At 42.3% G+C, this 19,598-nt stretch overlaps 1 protein-coding gene across 1 annotated transcript; it reads right to left on the reverse strand.

Moving 5' to 3' along the window:
- Nucleotides 1-231: 231 nt before the first annotated feature.
- STK38L (serine/threonine kinase 38 like) lies at nucleotides 232-18,846 on the reverse strand. The gene is made up of 13 exons (XM_048302583.1): nucleotides 18,702-18,846; nucleotides 16,891-16,942; nucleotides 15,501-15,623; nucleotides 14,877-14,960; nucleotides 13,118-13,241; nucleotides 12,404-12,558; nucleotides 11,410-11,512; nucleotides 10,734-10,795; nucleotides 9,155-9,272; nucleotides 8,865-8,988; nucleotides 6,501-6,596; nucleotides 5,522-5,613; nucleotides 232-4,349 (listed from the first exon to the last, which is right to left on the reverse strand). Exons 1-13 carry the CDS (start codon nucleotides 18,833-18,835, stop codon nucleotides 4,222-4,224), a joined length of 1,395 nt encoding a protein of 464 aa, XP_048158540.1. The 5' UTR covers nucleotides 18,836-18,846; the 3' UTR covers nucleotides 232-4,221.
- Between the last annotated feature and the right edge of the window lie 752 nt (nucleotides 18,847-19,598).

The raw sequence follows: 19,598 nt of genomic DNA on the forward strand, positions 1-19,598 counted from the left end.
CTGGAGATCAGTAACCATTTGAGAAGTAGCTTCTTCACGTGAGTGCAGGTGGGACAAGTCAAACAGTATTTGCTTTCTCTGCTTTCTGATTGAGTGTAACAACACTGGGGTGTTTAATTGTCTGTGGAATTCAAGATGAGAATCCACAAAATAGGATCTCAATTCCTTAGATGCCTCCCATTCTGGAGGAGAAATCCAGTACACCGGGGTGAAAGAAACAAAAACTGCGACTTTACAAAAAGAATACTACTTTTATTTTCAAATGCTGTAAAAAGCCTCATATAAATTTTTATAATGCTTCTATGTATCTTTCCCAACCACAACTAATGAAACAGTCTAGGAAAAATATAGCAGTTGCCATTTTGACTCCAAGAACGAGCTGCTGTGAGATCCCAACAGTAAAAGGACAAGGTACGGTGTGTTACAACGCTTGTAATTGCTCTTGTTACTGAGAAAGTGAGAGCACTTCCTAAGCATTACCTGGGCTAGGCTGCAGCATTCCCTGCTTGCTGGGCACAGGAGGAATGTCAGCCCTAGGGAAGGAGCTGACAGCAGAGCTGTGTGCCATTCCTGGTGCCCCCAGCTGATCTCCCCCCAGCAGGTGCCCTTATCCCAGACTGTCTCCAACGGCTCAGGTGGGGAACAATTGACCTATAAAAATAACACTTCTATAACTCTCCAGCAAGGCAAATTGAACAGTGCAAATGCAGTATCAACAAGATTTGATTTCTGAATGCTGGCAATTTTTTTTTTAACTCCTTCTGCACACGAGACAACCGCTGCTGATGTCCTGTACCTAAGGCCACTCACTCACACTGACTGGAGATGGAATGAAGTGCGAAAGCTCAGCTGCAGTTCCCAATCCAAGCTTCCTCCCCACTTTCAGGGAATTCTGATCCAGAATTTGGATTCAGGCTCTCCACTTCCATCGATGCACTCAAGTTTCCCCTGCAGGAATAGGTAAACGTCCCAGCAAACCTCTGATAACAATTTGCATACACAATTCCACGTTTTAACAAAAGCTTAACAAAACATACTTCCAGAAAATAAATTTTCACATGGTTGCAATCATCAAGCCATTTCAGGATCTTTGGTACTCCAAGAATAAGAAAAATAAATGGCACAGTGACAAACATTGCCAAAGGAAAACACACAACCATCCAAAGGAATCAGACAGAAATAACAAAACTAAAGATATGTTGCACTTTCTTTTTTTTTTTTTTTGAAAGCCAGTGTAGATTAACCTGCTGTTCTCTTTAATCCATTACAGTGTCACAGTTTCACCTTTAAAAAAAACCCCTATCATCCTAAAAGCTGTAGTTAATATTGTTTAACTTGACTTACTGATTAAAATAATGCTATGTTTACAAAAAAATTTTAAAAAGTCAACTACCACAATACAGGAGTTTATGCTAGATAGGCTGCAGGCTGTTGTTTCCTTATGGATATAGCTCCTATGTGAGCACTGATATGATTAATCATCTGCAGTTTTAAATGAGTATTATCCTTAGTGTTGCAAATAGAAGGGTTGAGCTTTTTCCCGAGTTTGTAAACCAGTGAGTATGTACAGACGTTAATTGTTTAATAGATAGCTTTAAATTAAGTGTGTATTTCTCTGCCCTCCCCTAAGCCCCACAGGAAAAAAAAATCACCAGTATCACTGCACATTTGCAGTTTCCATGAAACTGAACTTGTCTCAACAAGTTTGAGCAAAGACTTCTTTGTAGGTCACGTTAATGGGGTTACTGTGCTCTTCTGAAAGGTGGTTTTTGCAGGAATTCCAATTCCAGTGCACACGTTGCCCCATGGATGAGACTGGAAATTAAAACCAATGAAAATTGTTTTGAATAGCAGTGTCTTTTGAGGCCAAGTTTGCATCTCAGGATTTTTTTTCTGCCTGAGCTTCCCTGTCTTGGAGTCAAGGCCTTAGGAAAGGCATTTCCTTTCCTGAGAAGCCTCAGGAGCTGCTGGGGCACTCGCAGAACGATGTCTGAAAGGTGGATTTAAGTGAGTTATTGTTTTTGTACAGCCTTTGGATGGCCACAGGTTGAGCCTCACCACACTGACAAGGCTAATAACAACACTGGAGAACTTTTAAGGACCTTGCCCCAGCAGCAGTACAGGGATGTTAATTAGTGTAAAGTCTGGGAAGCAAACCTGGGAGATCAAGGAGCTGTTCCCACCTCAGTCCAGCATTCAGGCAGAAGTTCAGCTTAGCTTTGCTCTGGTGTAATACTGGACAGCCCTGAGGCACTGGCTACTCCTCTTTGAGAAGCTGAAGACTGAAACTGTTTGGTATAAATAACAGTTATTAGATGCTTGAAGGGAAACAAAACCATGGAGGAAAGGCAGGATCAGGGAACCTGGCTGGATCAGGGAAGACTTCCTGCACATCACAGGCACTGATGCACAGAAATCTGGCAGGCAAATGGGCTCTTATGCAGCAGATGAACATACCACTGTGTTTTTCAGAGCATACAAATAATACAGAACAGCTGATACCACAGTGCCTAACAGCAATAAATATTTCTCTAACAGCTTTATAACAGTAGCTTCCATATTGCTGCAAAAGCCTGTCCAGTGGAATCTTTCCTACTGTATGCCAAAACATCCTGTGCTCCACTTGGAGGGGGCTGCAGACGTTTTAGGGTGCCTTTCACTGGTGCTCAGAGGAGGGAGACAGCAACAGTGACTCTGCTTGTTCAGCTGCTGGAGAATTGTTCATTGCTGTACAGCTCTTTTGACCAGAAAATGACAGCAGAGATCTCTGCTGTACTGTGACAGATTCAAAGCCCTGCAGATAACCTGTGAGGCAGAGAAAGTCACCAGTGACCAGATAACTGCAAACTGTTCAGGGAGTGCAAGTCAGTCCTGAACTGCTGCTGGGCTGATGAACAAAACCAGAGCCTGCACATGGAGGTATTTCATGGAGGTATTTCTGCTTCTGTTTCCTCTGCCCAGGGGAAGGAGACCTGGCTCAACTGCCAGGTTGTCACCATCCTGCAGACTGGCCACAAGAACATTTAGGTGGTCCCTGGAAATTGGGCTGCAGGCTCAGCTGATCCCTTGTAATCCCATGGCCATGCCAGGTGGAGATACTGGAAGAAAAGGAGCCCACTGGAGAGTCTGAGTCTAGTGGGACACTCCGTTTCCTCTACGTGAGCAGAGGCTGCTGTTCCGGAGAGAAGAGGTTAGAGCAGGATCCCTTCTGCCTGCAGCTGCTCAGGGAGGAAAAAAACCAAAAAGCACCAATCTGATCACTGCTCTAGAACACATTTTGCAGAGAGAAAAGAGGATGTTTGAATTATGAGCAGCTCAAAGATTATCTGCTTTAGAGCAGAGGCAGGAATGCAGTCTTGGAAACTCTGCCATCTCCTCAAAACTTCGTATCAGAATGTTTCCCTTCTGCTAAAAATACTGATAATTTTTATTCAGATTCCTTTTTTCTTCTGAAATTACCAGCAGGCATCATCACCTCAAACAGCAATACTGCCAACTATCATTTAAAGCAGAAAAACCACTAAACAGATCACAGGGACTGCCTCACTGCCACACACTGTGGGAAAAGGGACAAAAGGGATGACGATAAAGGGCTGGTAAAATCCTGCACTGGGGGCAAGAGAGGGCACACAGGACACAAGGAGGCCCAGAGGACACTGCTATTTAAAATAATTCCATGTGCTACAGTCATGGGGGATCTGCAGACCACAAATGGAACACCCCTGAGCAACTGCTCAGAGAGGTTTGCAAATGTGGACAGTTTTTTTATACTGCATATCTAAACCCCACCAGGTGAGCAGTACAACAACAATGCTGCATCAAATGATATGTTTCCCTCCTGGGTGGATTAGATGGTTTACAGTACAAACAAAGCCACAGTACAGAGAGGCATAATTAACCGTTATCCACACGTAGGCAGTGCAGGAAAAGGGATGCACGTTCCTTTTATTCCAGTACCTTTGTATAATAAAGTTAACAAAAATATTCAAATATTAAAAAAAAAAAAAGAAAGGAAAGAAAAAAAAAAGAAAAAAAAAAAAAGCCAGCTGGCACTGCCAACTAATTCCTGTAGTAGTCTTAGAAATCCTAATCCTGTAGAATTTCTGTGTGAAATCGATGCGCACCAGAGTCGATGTGTTGATAACTAATGCCAAGTGGGCCTGGTGATGCAGCTACCTGAGGTTTGTGTTTGCAATTTCCTTTGGGGGGTTGTGTTCTGTTTCACAACTTCCCAGCTTTCATGTAGGAAGGGATGGAGCCACGCTGGGTGAGCCCTTCAAACCTCTTGTAGGTGTAATTGAGGAAAACCCAGTCTTTGGACTTGTAGTCAGGTTCCGTCGTGTTTGGCACTAGAATTCAGAAACAAAAGCAAACACACATTAAAACAGTTAAACCCAGGCTGCTTCTGAGAGGACTTTTCACAGAGCTAAACAGCTCTGAGCTCTTATTTCCTTAGTCAGCAGAAACTCCTGGAAGAAATCGTGTTTCTAATCAGGTCAGTTGCCTTTTGTCAATGGTCTGAGTTACAATTTCAGGATAGAACTCTGAAGCAGAAAAAGGTGGGGGTAGGGGGGTTGTTTTGCTTTCTTTTTCTTTATTACATCTACACACTTTATCAGGCTTCCATACCTTGACAGAAGCCCCTAACACACCCATAGGATACACAATTACAAACCCCTTGACATTTCTGATGTTCTGATTTTTATCTACATGTACAGTACTGTTTTCAGTGGGTCTGAAATGCCAAGATAATACAGATGTTCTTGGCATTATGCAAATATGGGCTTAACCAGCTTAGGCACTGGAGATGAGTTGCTTTGCACCAAAAGGACAAACTTCCTCACCATTACATAAAAGCCATTTCAGAAAAGAAATAACCAACAGCTTTTGGATAATTCTTATGGCTGGTAACACAACTACACTTAACAGACAGCAATTAATCACTGTTAAACATCTGCCAATCTTCAAGTAACTGAAAACAATGCGACCTGGGACTATTTCTATGTCAGAGAACCAAGCCCTTTACATATGAAAATTTCCTACAACTTGCCAAGAGAAATCAACAATTTAAAAAAAACCCTGAAGTGATTTACAGAGCCACTCAGGTTCATGAATTACTGTGTTAGGTAATCAACTGTCTGAAAATTCTCACCCACAGTATCTCAACAATTATGTTTGGCACAAACCTCGAAAGTCATTGAAGATGAAAAGCAAATCAGTGCATGATGTTTTACCAGAATCTGGTTAGACAGACTGCCTGGCAGAAAACTCCACTGCTTTCTGTGCTCACTACCTGTGCAAACTGTTTTTACCAATGGCTTTGACGCTTAAAATCCCTGGGCTTTGCAGCTATGAGAGATCACAGGTTTACACTCATATTTCAAAGAAAACATAGAGACTTGATCTAGAGACTAACTTGATGAGGGCATCAGAAAAATGAATATAAACAACAACAAAGGTATCTGTGGAGTATTCTGGCATGTCCCAGATGGAAATTTGGAATTTACAATGGCAGTCTCACCTGGCTGTAAAATGTCTGATTCAGGAAATTCATCAAAGTTGGAAGTATCATCAATACTCTTGATTTCTATAGGGATTGCAGCTGGTCTTTCCCTGCAAATAAAGATAAATGCCAGAAGAGTGAATATTGGGAAATGAGACATTAGGTTCCAGCTTTAACTTAGCTTTTTACACTTACAACTTCCTTTAATGCAGAGCACAAGGGTTCCACTGAGTGCATCACAGATGAATCTGACTCTGCTGTTTGCTGACACCATGGGGAGATTGTTTGGTTCCCTGTCCCTATTGGTGTCTTCCTGGCAGGCTTGGGGCAAACATCATTTTCCCATTAAGGGAGAGAACATTCCACACTTATCTGCCACACAGCCATCACCGTGATGTTGTCACCAGCCACCATTGTGATTACTCTGTTTCACAAACACAGCCCAGCAGGATTGCACTTGCAGCCAGAGCTTTATAATTCCAATGCTCATCAGCCTGGACCTCATCCAAAACCTTTGGACTGCAGCTCCTCTTTGTGACACTCAGCATCTCTCTCTCAAACCACACTGGCTCTGCTTTAGCAGCTCCACAGTCAGGGAGCCCTTTTAAGGTGGCTTTTGAAACTGCCCAAGGAATCTGTCCCCCCAAAACATTCACACTGGGACAGAGCACTGTGGGAAAGGCAGTGAATTACACCTGTAAACTCATCACAGTTCTAATTACTACACTTACAATTAAATCCACAGCCACCCTACAACAATTTCTTTATGTTCTGGGCAGTCTGGAGCAATCTGAGGTATCTCCAGACAGTTAAACTCGGATCATTTCTATGAATGTCAGCAAGGCCTGAAAACCTTCAGTGTCACCCACCTACTGCAAGTAGCTGCCTTTCAAAATGAAAGATAAATTGGAAATAATTGTCTTTGACATCGTATTTCATGAAATTCTTGCTTTCATGGCTTTTATTCTCCCTGTAAAACATGTGTGTATATACCTACCTGATATGTCCCCAGTCTACTCCTTCAAAAAATGGATGACTTTTTATTTCCTCTACTCCATTGCTACCAATTCTATTTTCTGAGTCGATACAAAACCTGGAAAAGGAGAAAAAACAAAGGGAATGTTATGATGAATTCAGACAGAAGCAACAGTATCCAGTATCAAGAATTTCAAGAAGTTCTTTCAATTGTTCCCCACCACTTGGGGTAACCTCAAAGCAGCCCATTGCGTCTAGGAGAGAAGGGAAATACCAGAAGCAGAACATTGTTAAATCCCAAAACAAAAAGCTTTGATGATGCCAATGACTAACATCTTTTCTAAACTGCTGCATCCCCATTTTCCAGGTTTGTGAAAAGTTGCTGCATGTTCTAGTAAGATCAGTTTGGAATGGAGGCTTAAATCCTTACCACTGAGAACTCCTCTGCATGTTCTCAACTACTTAAACGTTCATGTTTCAAAGTCAAATGAAGAAGAATGGATGTACTTAGTAAATCAGGACTGCTCTCTGTTGCCATATTTTGGATCCCAGTGAGCCAGCCCATTCCAAACATGCCATGGCCCTATTCTCCCCCTTCCCTCTCCTCAGAGGTGCAGGTGGTGCAAAGACCCGGGGGGTCTGTTCTGATACAGCCCTGCTGCACAACCTCAGCTCAGACCCCAGAAGAAATGGTCAGTTTATGAGAAGCAGCCGTGAAATAGCAGGAAGAAAAAGGTGAAATTGGAGACAGAGACAGGATTGGTGAGAGGGGGACTGTTACCTGTTCGAGCAGGCCAGACAGGAAAAGCCTAAAGTCCTAAAGAACGAAAATAGGGAGGTGGAAGCTCTCTGACAGCAACTCAGTGACCTCAGGGATTTGTTCCAGGGAACAGGAGAGGCTGACCCTTCTCCTCTGGACTGATGCTGAACTGGCTGGAAAAGCCTCTCAAGTATCTCAGCCAGGAGATGGGAATACCAGCATTTGCTCAGAAATTCATTAAATCCCAGCCATCTTCTGCATGTGTAGCACAGCAGGTTAGGCTATAAACTGTCTCCAATGATAAATTAAAGTTCTTTTGCTTGTAGTTGGGTGTCACTGGGGAAGAAAACCTGCCTTTATTTGTATTGCAGCCCAGCAGGCTGGGTGGTGCCCAAGGACTAACAGCAGACCTCAAACCCTGTAACAACACCCAGCCAGAGCAGCCACAGGATTTGTCAGGCTCTGTCTGAACCTGAGCTTATTTTAGTTTGGATTTATCTGTATCCATAACAAATACCTTTAACTTTGTCTGCATCTCCCTTTAAGCCAAAACACACATTGTCCAACTTGTACAAGCTGTAATGGACAAAGTACCCAAAATGCCCAGCTGGTTGTTATCCAACCTGTTTTGACCTCATTTTAGTAGATTACCTATAACTAAGATGTTTTGCCCCAATTTTAACCCTTCTCCTTGTGGAGACAAACTGATAAATTCAAGTAGTCATGTAAGTAGATGCATGAGCAAGACATGCTAACAAATACACTGAAATCTCTAAAAATTCCCCAAACACAGCCAGGATTGAGGAAGAAGAAATACTCAGCAGTAATGCTGTACTCTGTGCAGCAGAGAACTTGGGATGCTGACAAGGAAGGTTGAGCAGAACACTAGAGAAATAGACACCGAAAATGCAATATAACTGTTTTACACAAACTTATTCATGAGGGTTAGCAACAATTGAATTATTTGAGCAGTTAGTATCACTAACTGGAGGCAGGGTAACTGTTTCTTGTATTTGTTATGTTTTTGTAGGTTACTGGAGCACTGCTTGAACTAATAATAAATTCTAGTTTTGTGAAGCATTCCCCTTTTTGCCTGTAACAAAACTGTATAAGGCTATAACATCAGCTTTGAAAAGGAAAAAAGGAAAAAATATCAAACCCAAAACCAGTGTGCCCCCTAAACCCTCCCAGGACAAGAGAGCATTTCTGCCTGACCTTGGCACCAAAACCCTCACAAAAACCTCAATGCAAATTAAAAATTGGGATTTTGAAAGAAATGAGTAAATCCAAAACATCCAAAGATTTCTGTTCAGTGCATTAAATGCTGGTGAGTGGTTATTTTCTTGCCCCCTTTGAGAAGAGAAAAATTCTGTGTTAATCACTTTATTTTTGGTCTGCTCTCTTTCTCCTTATACCATGGTACAAATCAAGATCATTCCAGCTTATTTCTTCATGTTAAACAAATGGAAAAGAGAAAAAGACTTAAAAAAAAGCCATCAAGGATGGTGACAGAAGAAACCAGCCTTCCCTCCAACATAAAGCTTCCTTCACACAGAACAGGAATTTACCCCGATGGAAGAGGACCCTGGCTGGGCAAGAGGCCAGAATTGGGTTTTTCTTACTGACCTTAGAATTAAATCCTTTGCTTTCTCTGAAATGGGCACCTCTGGAGGAAATACCAACGTTTCTTTCCAGTTCATAACTTTCCTGTAAGTCTCTTGTGGCGTTTCTGAGCAGAAAGGTGGATACCCTGCACAAACAAATAAAAAATTCATAAACTTTTCCCAGAAGAGCAGTGACCTCTGCTTTTGTCACTGGGGCTCCCAAATCTAACAAATATTAGCCAGAGGTTTTCTCTTCTAACAAATGGACCCTGTTACCTTTGAACAACTCTTAAGCTGGGGTTTTTCACATACCTATTAGCATTTCATACATAATCACTCCCAAGGACCACCAGTCACACAGCTTGTTGTACCCAGTCTGCATAAACACTTCTGGAGCAATATAGTCTGGGGTTCCAACAGTAGAATATGCCTGGAAAACAAGTATAATCTCTTTAAAAGATAAATACTGTGGGTTTACACTTTGCAATACCTTTTCCTGGGGATTCACATACAGGATCTTGCTGTTTAGGTGAGCAAGAATTAATTAGAGAATTCACAGGAACTAAAATCCCAATAATATTATTCTTTTATAATTCTTTTATAATAAACAGAGAGAACCTCGAAAATAAATGGAAATCATCCTCTTTAACGTGATGAAACCATAGAATATTGCAACTGCAATATCAGAAGGTCCTCTTAGCTAAAGTTTCAGGTAGCTGCTTTACAAAAATACCCAAGAAGTTCTATTGTTGTGGTCTTTGTTTACTTTTAAAGGCATAATCAGTGGTAGATTCCCAGGTGTGACACACACGATACACAAGCTGGGTATTGGGAATTTCTCTTAACTGGTGAAAAATCTTCCATGGGGCAGGAGGGAGAGAAAAAAAAACAAAACCTGACAAAAAAACCCCTCAAGACCAAAAAAATCCTCCAAAAGCAGTGTTCCCACAAAAATACTTTACTTTCATTTGTCTGACCATAAAGAAACTTTGTTGGATTGAACAGACCCGAGACATTTAGGATTGAACCAATGGAAAAGTGAAAACGTGGCTCCTTTTCCAACAGTGTTGATGCAAATTGTCATTCTGGCCTTTCACTGTCTCTGTGGGACTGTTCTTCACCACACAGTTCTGCCACATCAGCCTTCACTGGACTTGAGAAAGTGTCTTTTCAGGGATCTAATTCCAGGCTGGAATAAGGCTGTGAAATACAGCCCCATGAGGCAGTGTGGTGGTTGCAATGTAATCTCATGTCTCATGAGGAAAGAAGAGACAACCCTGAAGGTTTTTAGGAATACTGCAGTAGATGACTTTTTAAAAAGAGTGTGGAAAAATAAAAGGTTCCAAAATTTGACAGCTGAGGTTTTTTTGGTGAAAATCACTTCATGCCACAACTTCTCCTATTACGTGACCACTCCTCATCACAAACCCAGGCTGGAGCACTCCAGTGCCAACACCCTCCCACAGCCTTTCCACCACGTTCCCATTGAGCAGAATGGGAATTCCCCACAATTCTCTAGAAAGGAATCCCGCAGCCACACATCTGCTTGTGACCAAGCTGCAGGAATCAGAGCCAGGAGTCCACATTGCCCACACCAGGTCAGTGCTGCAGAGAGCTCCAGACACACCTTGGCCACGTGGCTGCTGACACCTGAGGTCTTGGGCCACGTGCTCACAAGGAAACAAAGGCATAGAGAAGAGCAGGGTCTTGCTATTCCAACCTGGACCCCCTTCTTTTGAGTTATTTGTCATTTTGGGAGCTTGTAGAGAGTGACATATGAGGGCCTTGCAGGTTTTAAGAACCAGGAACACTAGCACTGAGTTTTAGTTTAACATTTTGTGTAAATAGTTTAAAAGCAAAACAAAAATTATACATTATTTAATTAACTCACCAGCTGTCGCCTGTTCTTCTTCCATGTTTCTGCTTTCCTCTTTGAGTTCATATTCTGAAATGCTAATTTACAAAATAGTTATTAAATAACAATTGCATTTGTGAGAATGAAGAGAAAAAACATTTATAGGGTTCCAGTTTTAAATAACTATTTTGTATATTTAGAATCCTTTAGTCTGGAAAGAAATACTTGATTATAACTGAAAATGGGAACATGAGAACAATTACTGTCCAATGCACAGCTGAAACTCATGTAAGTAGGACACCTCATCAGCAATTCTAAATTGGAACTTGCTAAAATTTTTAGATCAGCTTCTGAAAAGATTCATGAGACTGAAGTCACTGACTTCAGTCTTTTGGCACATGAAACCCATGTCCCTCCTGAAAGAGCAGTTCTGTAACTTCACTAGCACTATGAAAAACACATTAAAATATAGATACATTACATTATGTGCATTCATATCTGTGTATGAACGTGCAAAAATGCATGATTACTGCAGAAATCATAATTTCTTGCCTGTGAAATGCTCCCATGTCCCAGGGAACAAGCATTTCCAGTTTTCCAATTAAATGCAATCTGCCTGCCCCATCTTGCTTATCCCAGCAGAAACACAGGTACAATGTACAGCTGCAGCTCAAAACCATTTACATGTTAAACTAGGACAGCTCATACTCACAGAAGTCACTTGGTGGGTTGTGTGTGAGGTTCCTGTAGAACTCTGTTCTGTGGGCTTTCTTTAAACCTGTGCAGAGCCCAAAATCAGACAGCTTTACATGACCCTAAAAAAAAAAATCATCAGAGAATGTGAAACCCTTATTTAGATAGGTAGTGCTTGGAAAAAAAGACTTTTAATCACTGCACATGCCCTCTCAGGCCATGATGGACAGGCACAGGACAAGCAGAGAAGCAATGACTGAACCTTGCTGTTCTGGAAGGGTCTATTTTCTCTTCAGCAGGCTGTGGCCTCCCAGGAATGGTGATACCGACAATTTCCCAACAGCTGAGGGCAGCTACTTTGCCTGCTTTTGTTTTGAGCTGGACACCACTTCGACTGAGAAAGCCTCCAGGACAAAATTCCTTTGCTTTGTTTTGATGGTAACCTTGGCTTTAATCAGGTTCCCAGACATCAGTGCTAGATAGAACCCATCAAACCTGACAGACCTGTGCATGCTGTGATAATGCCTGGCCTCCATCATCTTAAAGACCTTTTCCAACCTAGATAATTCCATGATTCTGTGATGCTTACTGAGTGCATTTCATGGCCAGAATGGTCAGTCTAACTGAGGGAGTTTCCACAGGTGAGTGGGTGATTAAATAAATGTAACTGTAGAAATTGAACATTTAGCATTGTCTGAATTGTCCATAGCTACTTCAAGATGCATGAAAGGAAGAGTATCACCTTTTAATGTGTATGAATATGAGCATCTGGTCACCCTGAGTAGGTTTTCTCCCTTAAAAGCCTTGCCTTAAATAGTTAAAAGGCTTTTCAGTAGGATTTGGCTTTGTTTAAGCATATTGGTGTTCTCCAAGGAAAACACAGTGGCCATTCCCTGCCTTCCCTCCAGCCAGTTTAAATCTCTGGGGTGGCACCAGTGGCTCTCACTGCTCAGCAGCAGGATGTGCAGCCTGAGATCTTGGAAGCACCAGCAGTTGGTGAGCCCAGTACATGCCTTGGCATCCAGCAGGAGGTTGTCTGGCTTGATGTCCCTGTGGATAAATCCCAGCTGGTGAATGGCATCGATGGCCAGCACTGTCTCAGAAATGTAAAACTGGGTCTCCTCCTCTGATAGAGTGTCCTTCTTCATTAGTAAGGTCATCATGTCACCTCATCAAAGAGAAGAAAATACAGCTTAGGGATCAGAACATTTTAAATCACAAGCCTGATGTGAATCACAAGACTATAAGAAACCCCAGTAGAATCCAAATTTAACCTTGTAACTAGCCTTATAGTTACTAATTATAAAACTATTACTGCAAGGACCTACAAACCCAACTTACTTTTTTAGTTGAAAATCCTAAACAGGAATTTTAATTGAATAGCCCAGGAAAATAGAGTTGATTTTTACACACGTTAAATTTACTGCACAAACTGTTTGAACAAAGGCTTTTGTTTTGATTTTACTGTTAATAGCTTCAGCTGTAAAAAGCAGAAATTTCTATTAGATTAATTATTTAATTCAAGTCTATTTAATACCACTTCACAACCTTTTTCCTTCTCCTAAAAATCAGGAATGGTCACATGACTGGAACTTCACTTAAAAGCATGTTAACGTTTTTATTTTCACAAATTATACAGCATGTTTGTTTCTAACATTTTATAAAGCTGCCAACAAAAGCTAAGGAAGAAGTACCTCTATCACCTGATGCCACAGCACCCAGCTTACCTCCAGGTAAGAACTCCATGATCAGGTAAAGGTTCCTTTTATCCTGGAAGCTGTAAAACATTTTCACTACCCACGCTCCATCCGCTTCAACCAAAATATCTCTTTCTGCTCTGATATGGGCCACCTAAAATTTTTTTTTAAATTATTATTATTAAAGGACAAATATTGAAATATTTCAACAAAGAACATCACATTACACTCTTAGCTCCACCGCATCTTTTCATGACCTTTAGCCAAGGAACTATTTTCCTAGCTCTTTCCATGCTCATATTTTCCATTCTTTTTTACTAGATCCTAGGGTTTCTCTAGAAACACAAAGCACAGCTTGTTAAGATGGTTCTGTTTGTTAGAAAGAACTGACAGAGCTGGTGGAAAAAGTGCAAGTGAGTTCAGGAATATCTGACCTTGCTCAGGATATGCTGGTTCCAGCTAAGGCTTTGGAAAATATATGGAAAGCTGCTACCCCATAATTTGCTGGAAATTAAGAATAATGGAGATTGGAGGAGGGGTGTGTGTTTTCACTACAATGTACCCTCATCCTGGAGGAAAAATTAAAGACATATGCATGGAAAAATATTTCTTGACAGCTGTAGGAAAAGCAGCAAACAGTCTTCTGCATCTCTGCCCCAGTTCTGCTGGTGAGGAACATCTTTACACGAATCTTGTCACAAGGCTGCATGGGACAAAGGTTCTCCCTCTGCAGGAGACACTCCAGCTGGGATTTATCTGCCTTTATTTAGTCTCATTAGAAAGTATTTCCTTCCACCCTCCACTCCTCAATGCAGCTCTAAAATACAATAAGAAAACTTTGCTTCAAAATAGCCAGGATTTCTCCCAGTGCTGCCATGCTTGGAAAAAAAAATACTAGATTTCTTTTTTTTATGTGTGTGTCCTCTTGCTCTCCATGGAACAAGCCAGGCAATGAAAATTCCAGCAGATAAAAACTCTCCATGGAAGATCACTGTCCCAAACTGAATGTAGAGCACAAGCTCGGACTCCTTCCCACATCAGGTTCGGCAATGGGGGCAGCACCACACAAATCCTGGCTGCTCTGCACACCATGCTGCTCCTCTGGTTCCCTAAATTCAGGGCATGGGCTGCAGGAGACAAAATAATCTGTGCCAGGAAAATGAAAAGTACCACTACTGCAGGAAAATGATGTGCAAATGATAGGTAAGGTTTGGTCTAGTATGAAAAAAGTCCTCTTTTATCTATGGAGACACCCACCCTTGATTTCTTTGCTTTGTGGCGCTAAAGTACTTGCTGTGTCCTCACAGTGAATTGTTAGCTAAAAAGTAAAAGCAAAAACCAAACCAAACAAAATCAAAGCAAATAAACCCCCAACAAGATTAGATCCAACTATAAAGCAAATCCAAGGAAGACAAAGCTGATGAACAATGTGATTTCTGCTGGCTTTCTTGAACAGAAAGCATTAAATACCTCTGTTTTTACTTTGGCACAGGATTTTTTTTCCAGAAGCATTTTCCTTGAAATGCAGTTTTACAGATTCAGTACTATCAGCTCCATGTTGATAAGGGGAGAAAAATAAAATCTTTGTCACTATTGCAAATTGGTTGTAAATAAAGTATTTTTAAAAATGCAGTTACATGACCTTATTTCCTAACTTCTGCTTCTTTTGTGCTGTGGTAGCAACTCATAGACCCTTTGGACTGCCAGACCATTACAGGGGCTTTCAAAGGTGGAAAATATTTTCTTGACAGGGTAAGTTTGAAGTTTAGGGGACTTATAGATCACAAACCTGCTCTTTCTCCAGCATATCTGCTTTTCTCAGTATCTTCATTGCATAAATGTGACCTGTATCCTTCTTCTGAACGAGGCGGACCTTGAATGAGAGAGAGAGCCCAGTCAGTCTTCTCTGCCTCAGAAATCCACTGGACAGCTCCCAATTGCCAGGCATGGAAAAGGTCTCTTGTTAAATTAAAAACACACTGAAAAAGGAATTATTCTGCACCATGTACAACACTAACACTAGGGAGGAACAGTTACTGTTTGAGGAAAAGTCAGCAGGCACAGTGAATTCCAGGTAACTTGGACTGTGTAGGTTAAAATTCAGGAGGAGAAATAACTGATGTTACACAGGGCAGAAAGGAGGTTTATCAAGAGGAGCTGTGCCACTGCAAATCCGTAATTTCAGAGGGCCATGTGGGCAACATCAGTGTGGGAAGCCATGGGAAACTAAGCATCTTCCCAGAAGCCTTGGGAAATCAATGCATGTGATTAATCACTACATTTATCACGCTTGGAGAATGACACAAATAGAGACCGTTCTGCAATAAAACAATTCATTAAATTGGAATTAAAATGCTTCATTACAGTGGTCGGTCCCATTTCAATCTCCTGTTCAAGCAAGAATGCCACAAACCTCCCCAAATGCTCCTCTTCCTATGACTTTCAAAGACTCGAAGTCATCCAAGCCGAGCCTGGTCCTCTTGAGCCGCAGGAACTCCGTTTCCTTGCGAGCGTGCTGTGACCTGCGCAGCTTTTTCTGAGGACACAAACACAGGAATCCATCAAGCATTTGGCAGTAGAGAGTCAAGATATGCACCCTCCCTTCCTGGGAAGTTCTTCTCTGGAATCCCAACAGGAGAAAAACTTCTCCTTCTACGTTTCTTTCTGAATTTCTCCAAGTATGATCCTCGAATATGGTCTTTTCTATAGAAGCCTCAGGCACAGTTTCACCTTTTTTCTTGGTAGGTGGTGGTATTTTATTTTTATTACTTAGTTATTAAAAAAAAAGAAGAAAAATAATTAAGAAAAACTATCATACTGGTCCACAGTGTATCAGTCCCAAGGCCAAAGTCACTGCCTGAGACAAGGACTCTTCATTTTGGGCAGCATGAAGGATCAATAAAAGCTGAAACTTGTACCCCACCAAAAAGAGTGATGACAGGCAACAAGGAGCTTAGCAAGCAGCAGAGGTCCTGGTTACAGATCTACAACAAAGTCCATTTGGTTTATGGCAGGCAGGCACTCAATTCTGAAAGAAAAATCTGTCCCAATTCCATCATATATTTCATCTGATGAAAATGTCACCGGGATTCACCCTGAGAGAAGACAAACGCTGCTCCCAAAAATGCTGAGATCTCAGAGACTGCTAAGGAGGAGCCTCGATCAGGCACCTGCCAGACTCTGTGCCGGGATTACAGCATCCCTTAAAGCCACAAGATGGCAATACACACCCACACTCATTTTCCCACTTCCCACTAGTTACAGCAGTCACAAAAACTCAAAAAGGACTGAGACACTCTTCCTACTTATTTCCCAGCCTATCCTGAAGGCAGGCATGGTGTTAATGGGCCTCAGAAAAGCAACTTATTGACCAAAGTTCTGAGAGATGGCAACCAGACTGAGATCCCTCCTCATCCGTGTCCAAACGGAGCAAAAGTGTGACGGTTTACTGTTTAAATCAAGAAAAATTGGTGCAGCATTTTGCTTTCTACCCACTTCTAACCACATGCCACATTTTTTTATTTCTTGCCAAATACAATAGCAAACAATTTTAATATTTGAAAAGCTTGCTATATACTTGCTTTTGCTATAAGAACTACAGGTAGCATGAAAAGCTTTGCAAGTATCAGTCAAGCATATTCCCAGCTTCCCTAATAAACAGGTTATTGACAGGGGCAACATTCATGTACAAAATAAAACTTACTGTCATGCTGGCTGATGTTTCTGTGAGCTCCTCAAATGCCCATTTGAAGCAGTGGGACAAAAGCAAAGCAGTTTGTAAGGTTACTTAAAGCAGTATTTACCTCCTCATCTGCAAGGCCTTCCTCTTCCATAGCCACTTCCAGCTTCTTCTGCCTGCCAAGGGGAGAAATAGGGGATTGCACCTTTTATTATTTATTAAAACCAAACACAACACCACAGCAAGTCAACACCTTTGCTTCACATACTCCAGTTACTGAAGAATTTGCCTCAAATGGAAATCTGAAGGCAGACAGCCCCACTCCACCCAGTTACTCATCTGTGAACAAAGCTGTGGAAAATGTAGAAGCAAATTTAAGCACATGCTTATGTATTTGCAGAATCAGGCATTAAACATACATGAAAAAGGATGTTTAATGTTTACATCTTGTTGAATTAAAGCTGTTTTTATCCATTAGGATTACAAACTAGAATAAAAATGGGTTTTTTTCACCATTTCTATCTCAGCTCCATCTCCCACACCCGAGTCCGCTCCAGCTTCCATCCCCTCTGTGTGACCACCTCCCCCTGGTCACACACCTGGTCCTGCCCCCCTTCCTCCCATGCCAACTAACCCTACTCCCCTGGATGCACCACCTCTCCTCCCAGTGTCCTGGCCAGGGCAGGGCTCACAGCTCCAACTCTTCCACTGGTGCCATGCCAGGCTGGGAGGCTCTGAGTGGGGAGCAAAGCCTGGGAATACCCCACAGGTGGCAGTGGGTCAGCACATGGCAGTGTGGCTGCAGGACCCCTTTTTATCCACCCACAGGATGCTCCTTTATAGCTGCCAGGGTGCAGCTTTCTGAAGGCTGGTTACCCCCAGCAGCAGGCAAGAATTCAAAGGCTTGGAGGCTGCTGGTGCCTCTCTGCACTTTGGCAAGTACAGCAGGATCCTCTAAATTAAAGGCCCTTGATAGACAGTCTATTCTCCTAACTAGAAGCAACTCCATTACATGGAATAATGACTAAATATGATGAAGAGAGAAACCCTGCTGCTTGACTGAAAACCCTTCAATTAAAAACATATTACCAGGGGAATGATAATTTCACACAATGATGACAATCCAACACAACATTCATTATAATCAAACACTTGGTGCTTTGACACTTAATTCAAGTGGCACTTACACCACCTCAGAGACAGGACTGGGCACTGCTGGGAGAAGGTGACTGGTGATGACCATCACATACTCCCATGCAAGGAGTACCAGGCAGCACCACCCAAGCAGAATTTACAGATGAGGATTACATTATTCCCAAAAGTCTTCCTGCCCACCCAAGAGCCTCTCAAACCCTCCAGCATCAACCCCTTATTTCTTTGCTTCCCCCGATTTCCACACCAGCTCTCTGCCTCCTTTCCTTGCCCCATCACCCCATCAAACACCTCTCAGTCCTGTTCCCCATCTCCTATACACTCCCTCCTGCAGGGTTTAGGAGTCCTGGCATGAGCTCCATGGTGTAGAGCAGGAACAGACACCACAAGCCACTGCCTTACCCCAAACCAAGGTCCCACCCCTCAGCAGCTCTGCAGAGTTCATTCCCTGGGGCACATGCAGAGGAATCAGAGGTCCTCAACCCCACATGGAAGGGGAAACCTCACATGTACTGCAAAATAAGACTCTGCACAGAGCAGTTTCTACAAGGTAACTCTGAGGAGGTAAATTGCATGAAAACATCAGACGTGGAGGTCCTTGATCACTCAGGGACTGGGATGTTCACAGGTCCCTCCAAAGACAGCCTGTGCCCTCCAGGAATTCACTCCCTGCCACCACATATAGAGAAACTTCCCAGAGCTGTCCCATTGCTGTGGATTGAAGTGCCCTTGAACAAACACCAAGAACAGCTGCAGAGGGGTGAGAGGAAGCAGAGGCAGTACCTGGTTTCCCTCTCCTCGTGCTGTATGATTAGGTTGCTGTAGAAGTTCTCCAGCGTGAGTTTGGCCACCGTCACTCGCTCCCGGGTGTGGTTACTCATGGGAAAGGATGTTGTAGTCCCTGCAGTCATCGCCATGGTAACATGTACTGAAACAGAGCAGGTCAAATCATTACTCACTTCAAAAAGAAAATTTAAAAAATATATATTCCTCTTTCCCACCCTCCAGCTCCAAATTCTTAGGCACTCCAGAATTCATAGTAAAGGCACTGTTCTTTAGATATAAGAAACTCCATTAAAACTTGCCTTATAAAATTATCCCAAGATAGCAGGGGAATGTGCTACCCACTCTCTAAAAAATAACATGTTGGCAAAACAAAGAGTGAATCATAGCAAAGAGCACTGCATGCTCTGGGCAGCTCACCCAGCTGTGCTTGTCCACAAATAAGGAAAAGGTCCCTCTGGCAGACCTGGGCCCAGCCTGGGGGAGGGAAAACGAAAAGGGGAAGGAGGGGGAAGGATCAGGCAGCTCCCAGAGCTGGACTTGTCACAACTCTATGACAATTTCAAACTCCAAAAATTCTTGATGCTAAAAAAAAGGATGGGATAAAATGAGACAGCGAATGGACCAAATCCCTAACCCCAGTCCAGAGGGAAAGTTATTTCAAGGATAAAGATAACCATCAAATATATTTGAATTTTAAAGCTGCTCCACAAAACTACATCTGTCCAGGTGGTACTTTTGGCTTAAGGTACATGGTCACTGGGCACCTAAAAACTGGGAAGAAAGAAGAAAGAAAGAAGAAAGAAGAAAGTCTGCTCTCCTTGAGAGCTTTCATCCTGAACCCAAAGAATTTGGATGTACTGGAACAACACTTTTTAATGTTGGAAAAAGACATCT

Source organism: Corvus hawaiiensis, chromosome 4 (assembly GCF_020740725.1).
Source record: "Corvus hawaiiensis isolate bCorHaw1 chromosome 4, bCorHaw1.pri.cur, whole genome shotgun sequence".
Lineage (NCBI taxonomy): Eukaryota > Metazoa > Chordata > Aves > Passeriformes > Corvidae > Corvus > Corvus hawaiiensis.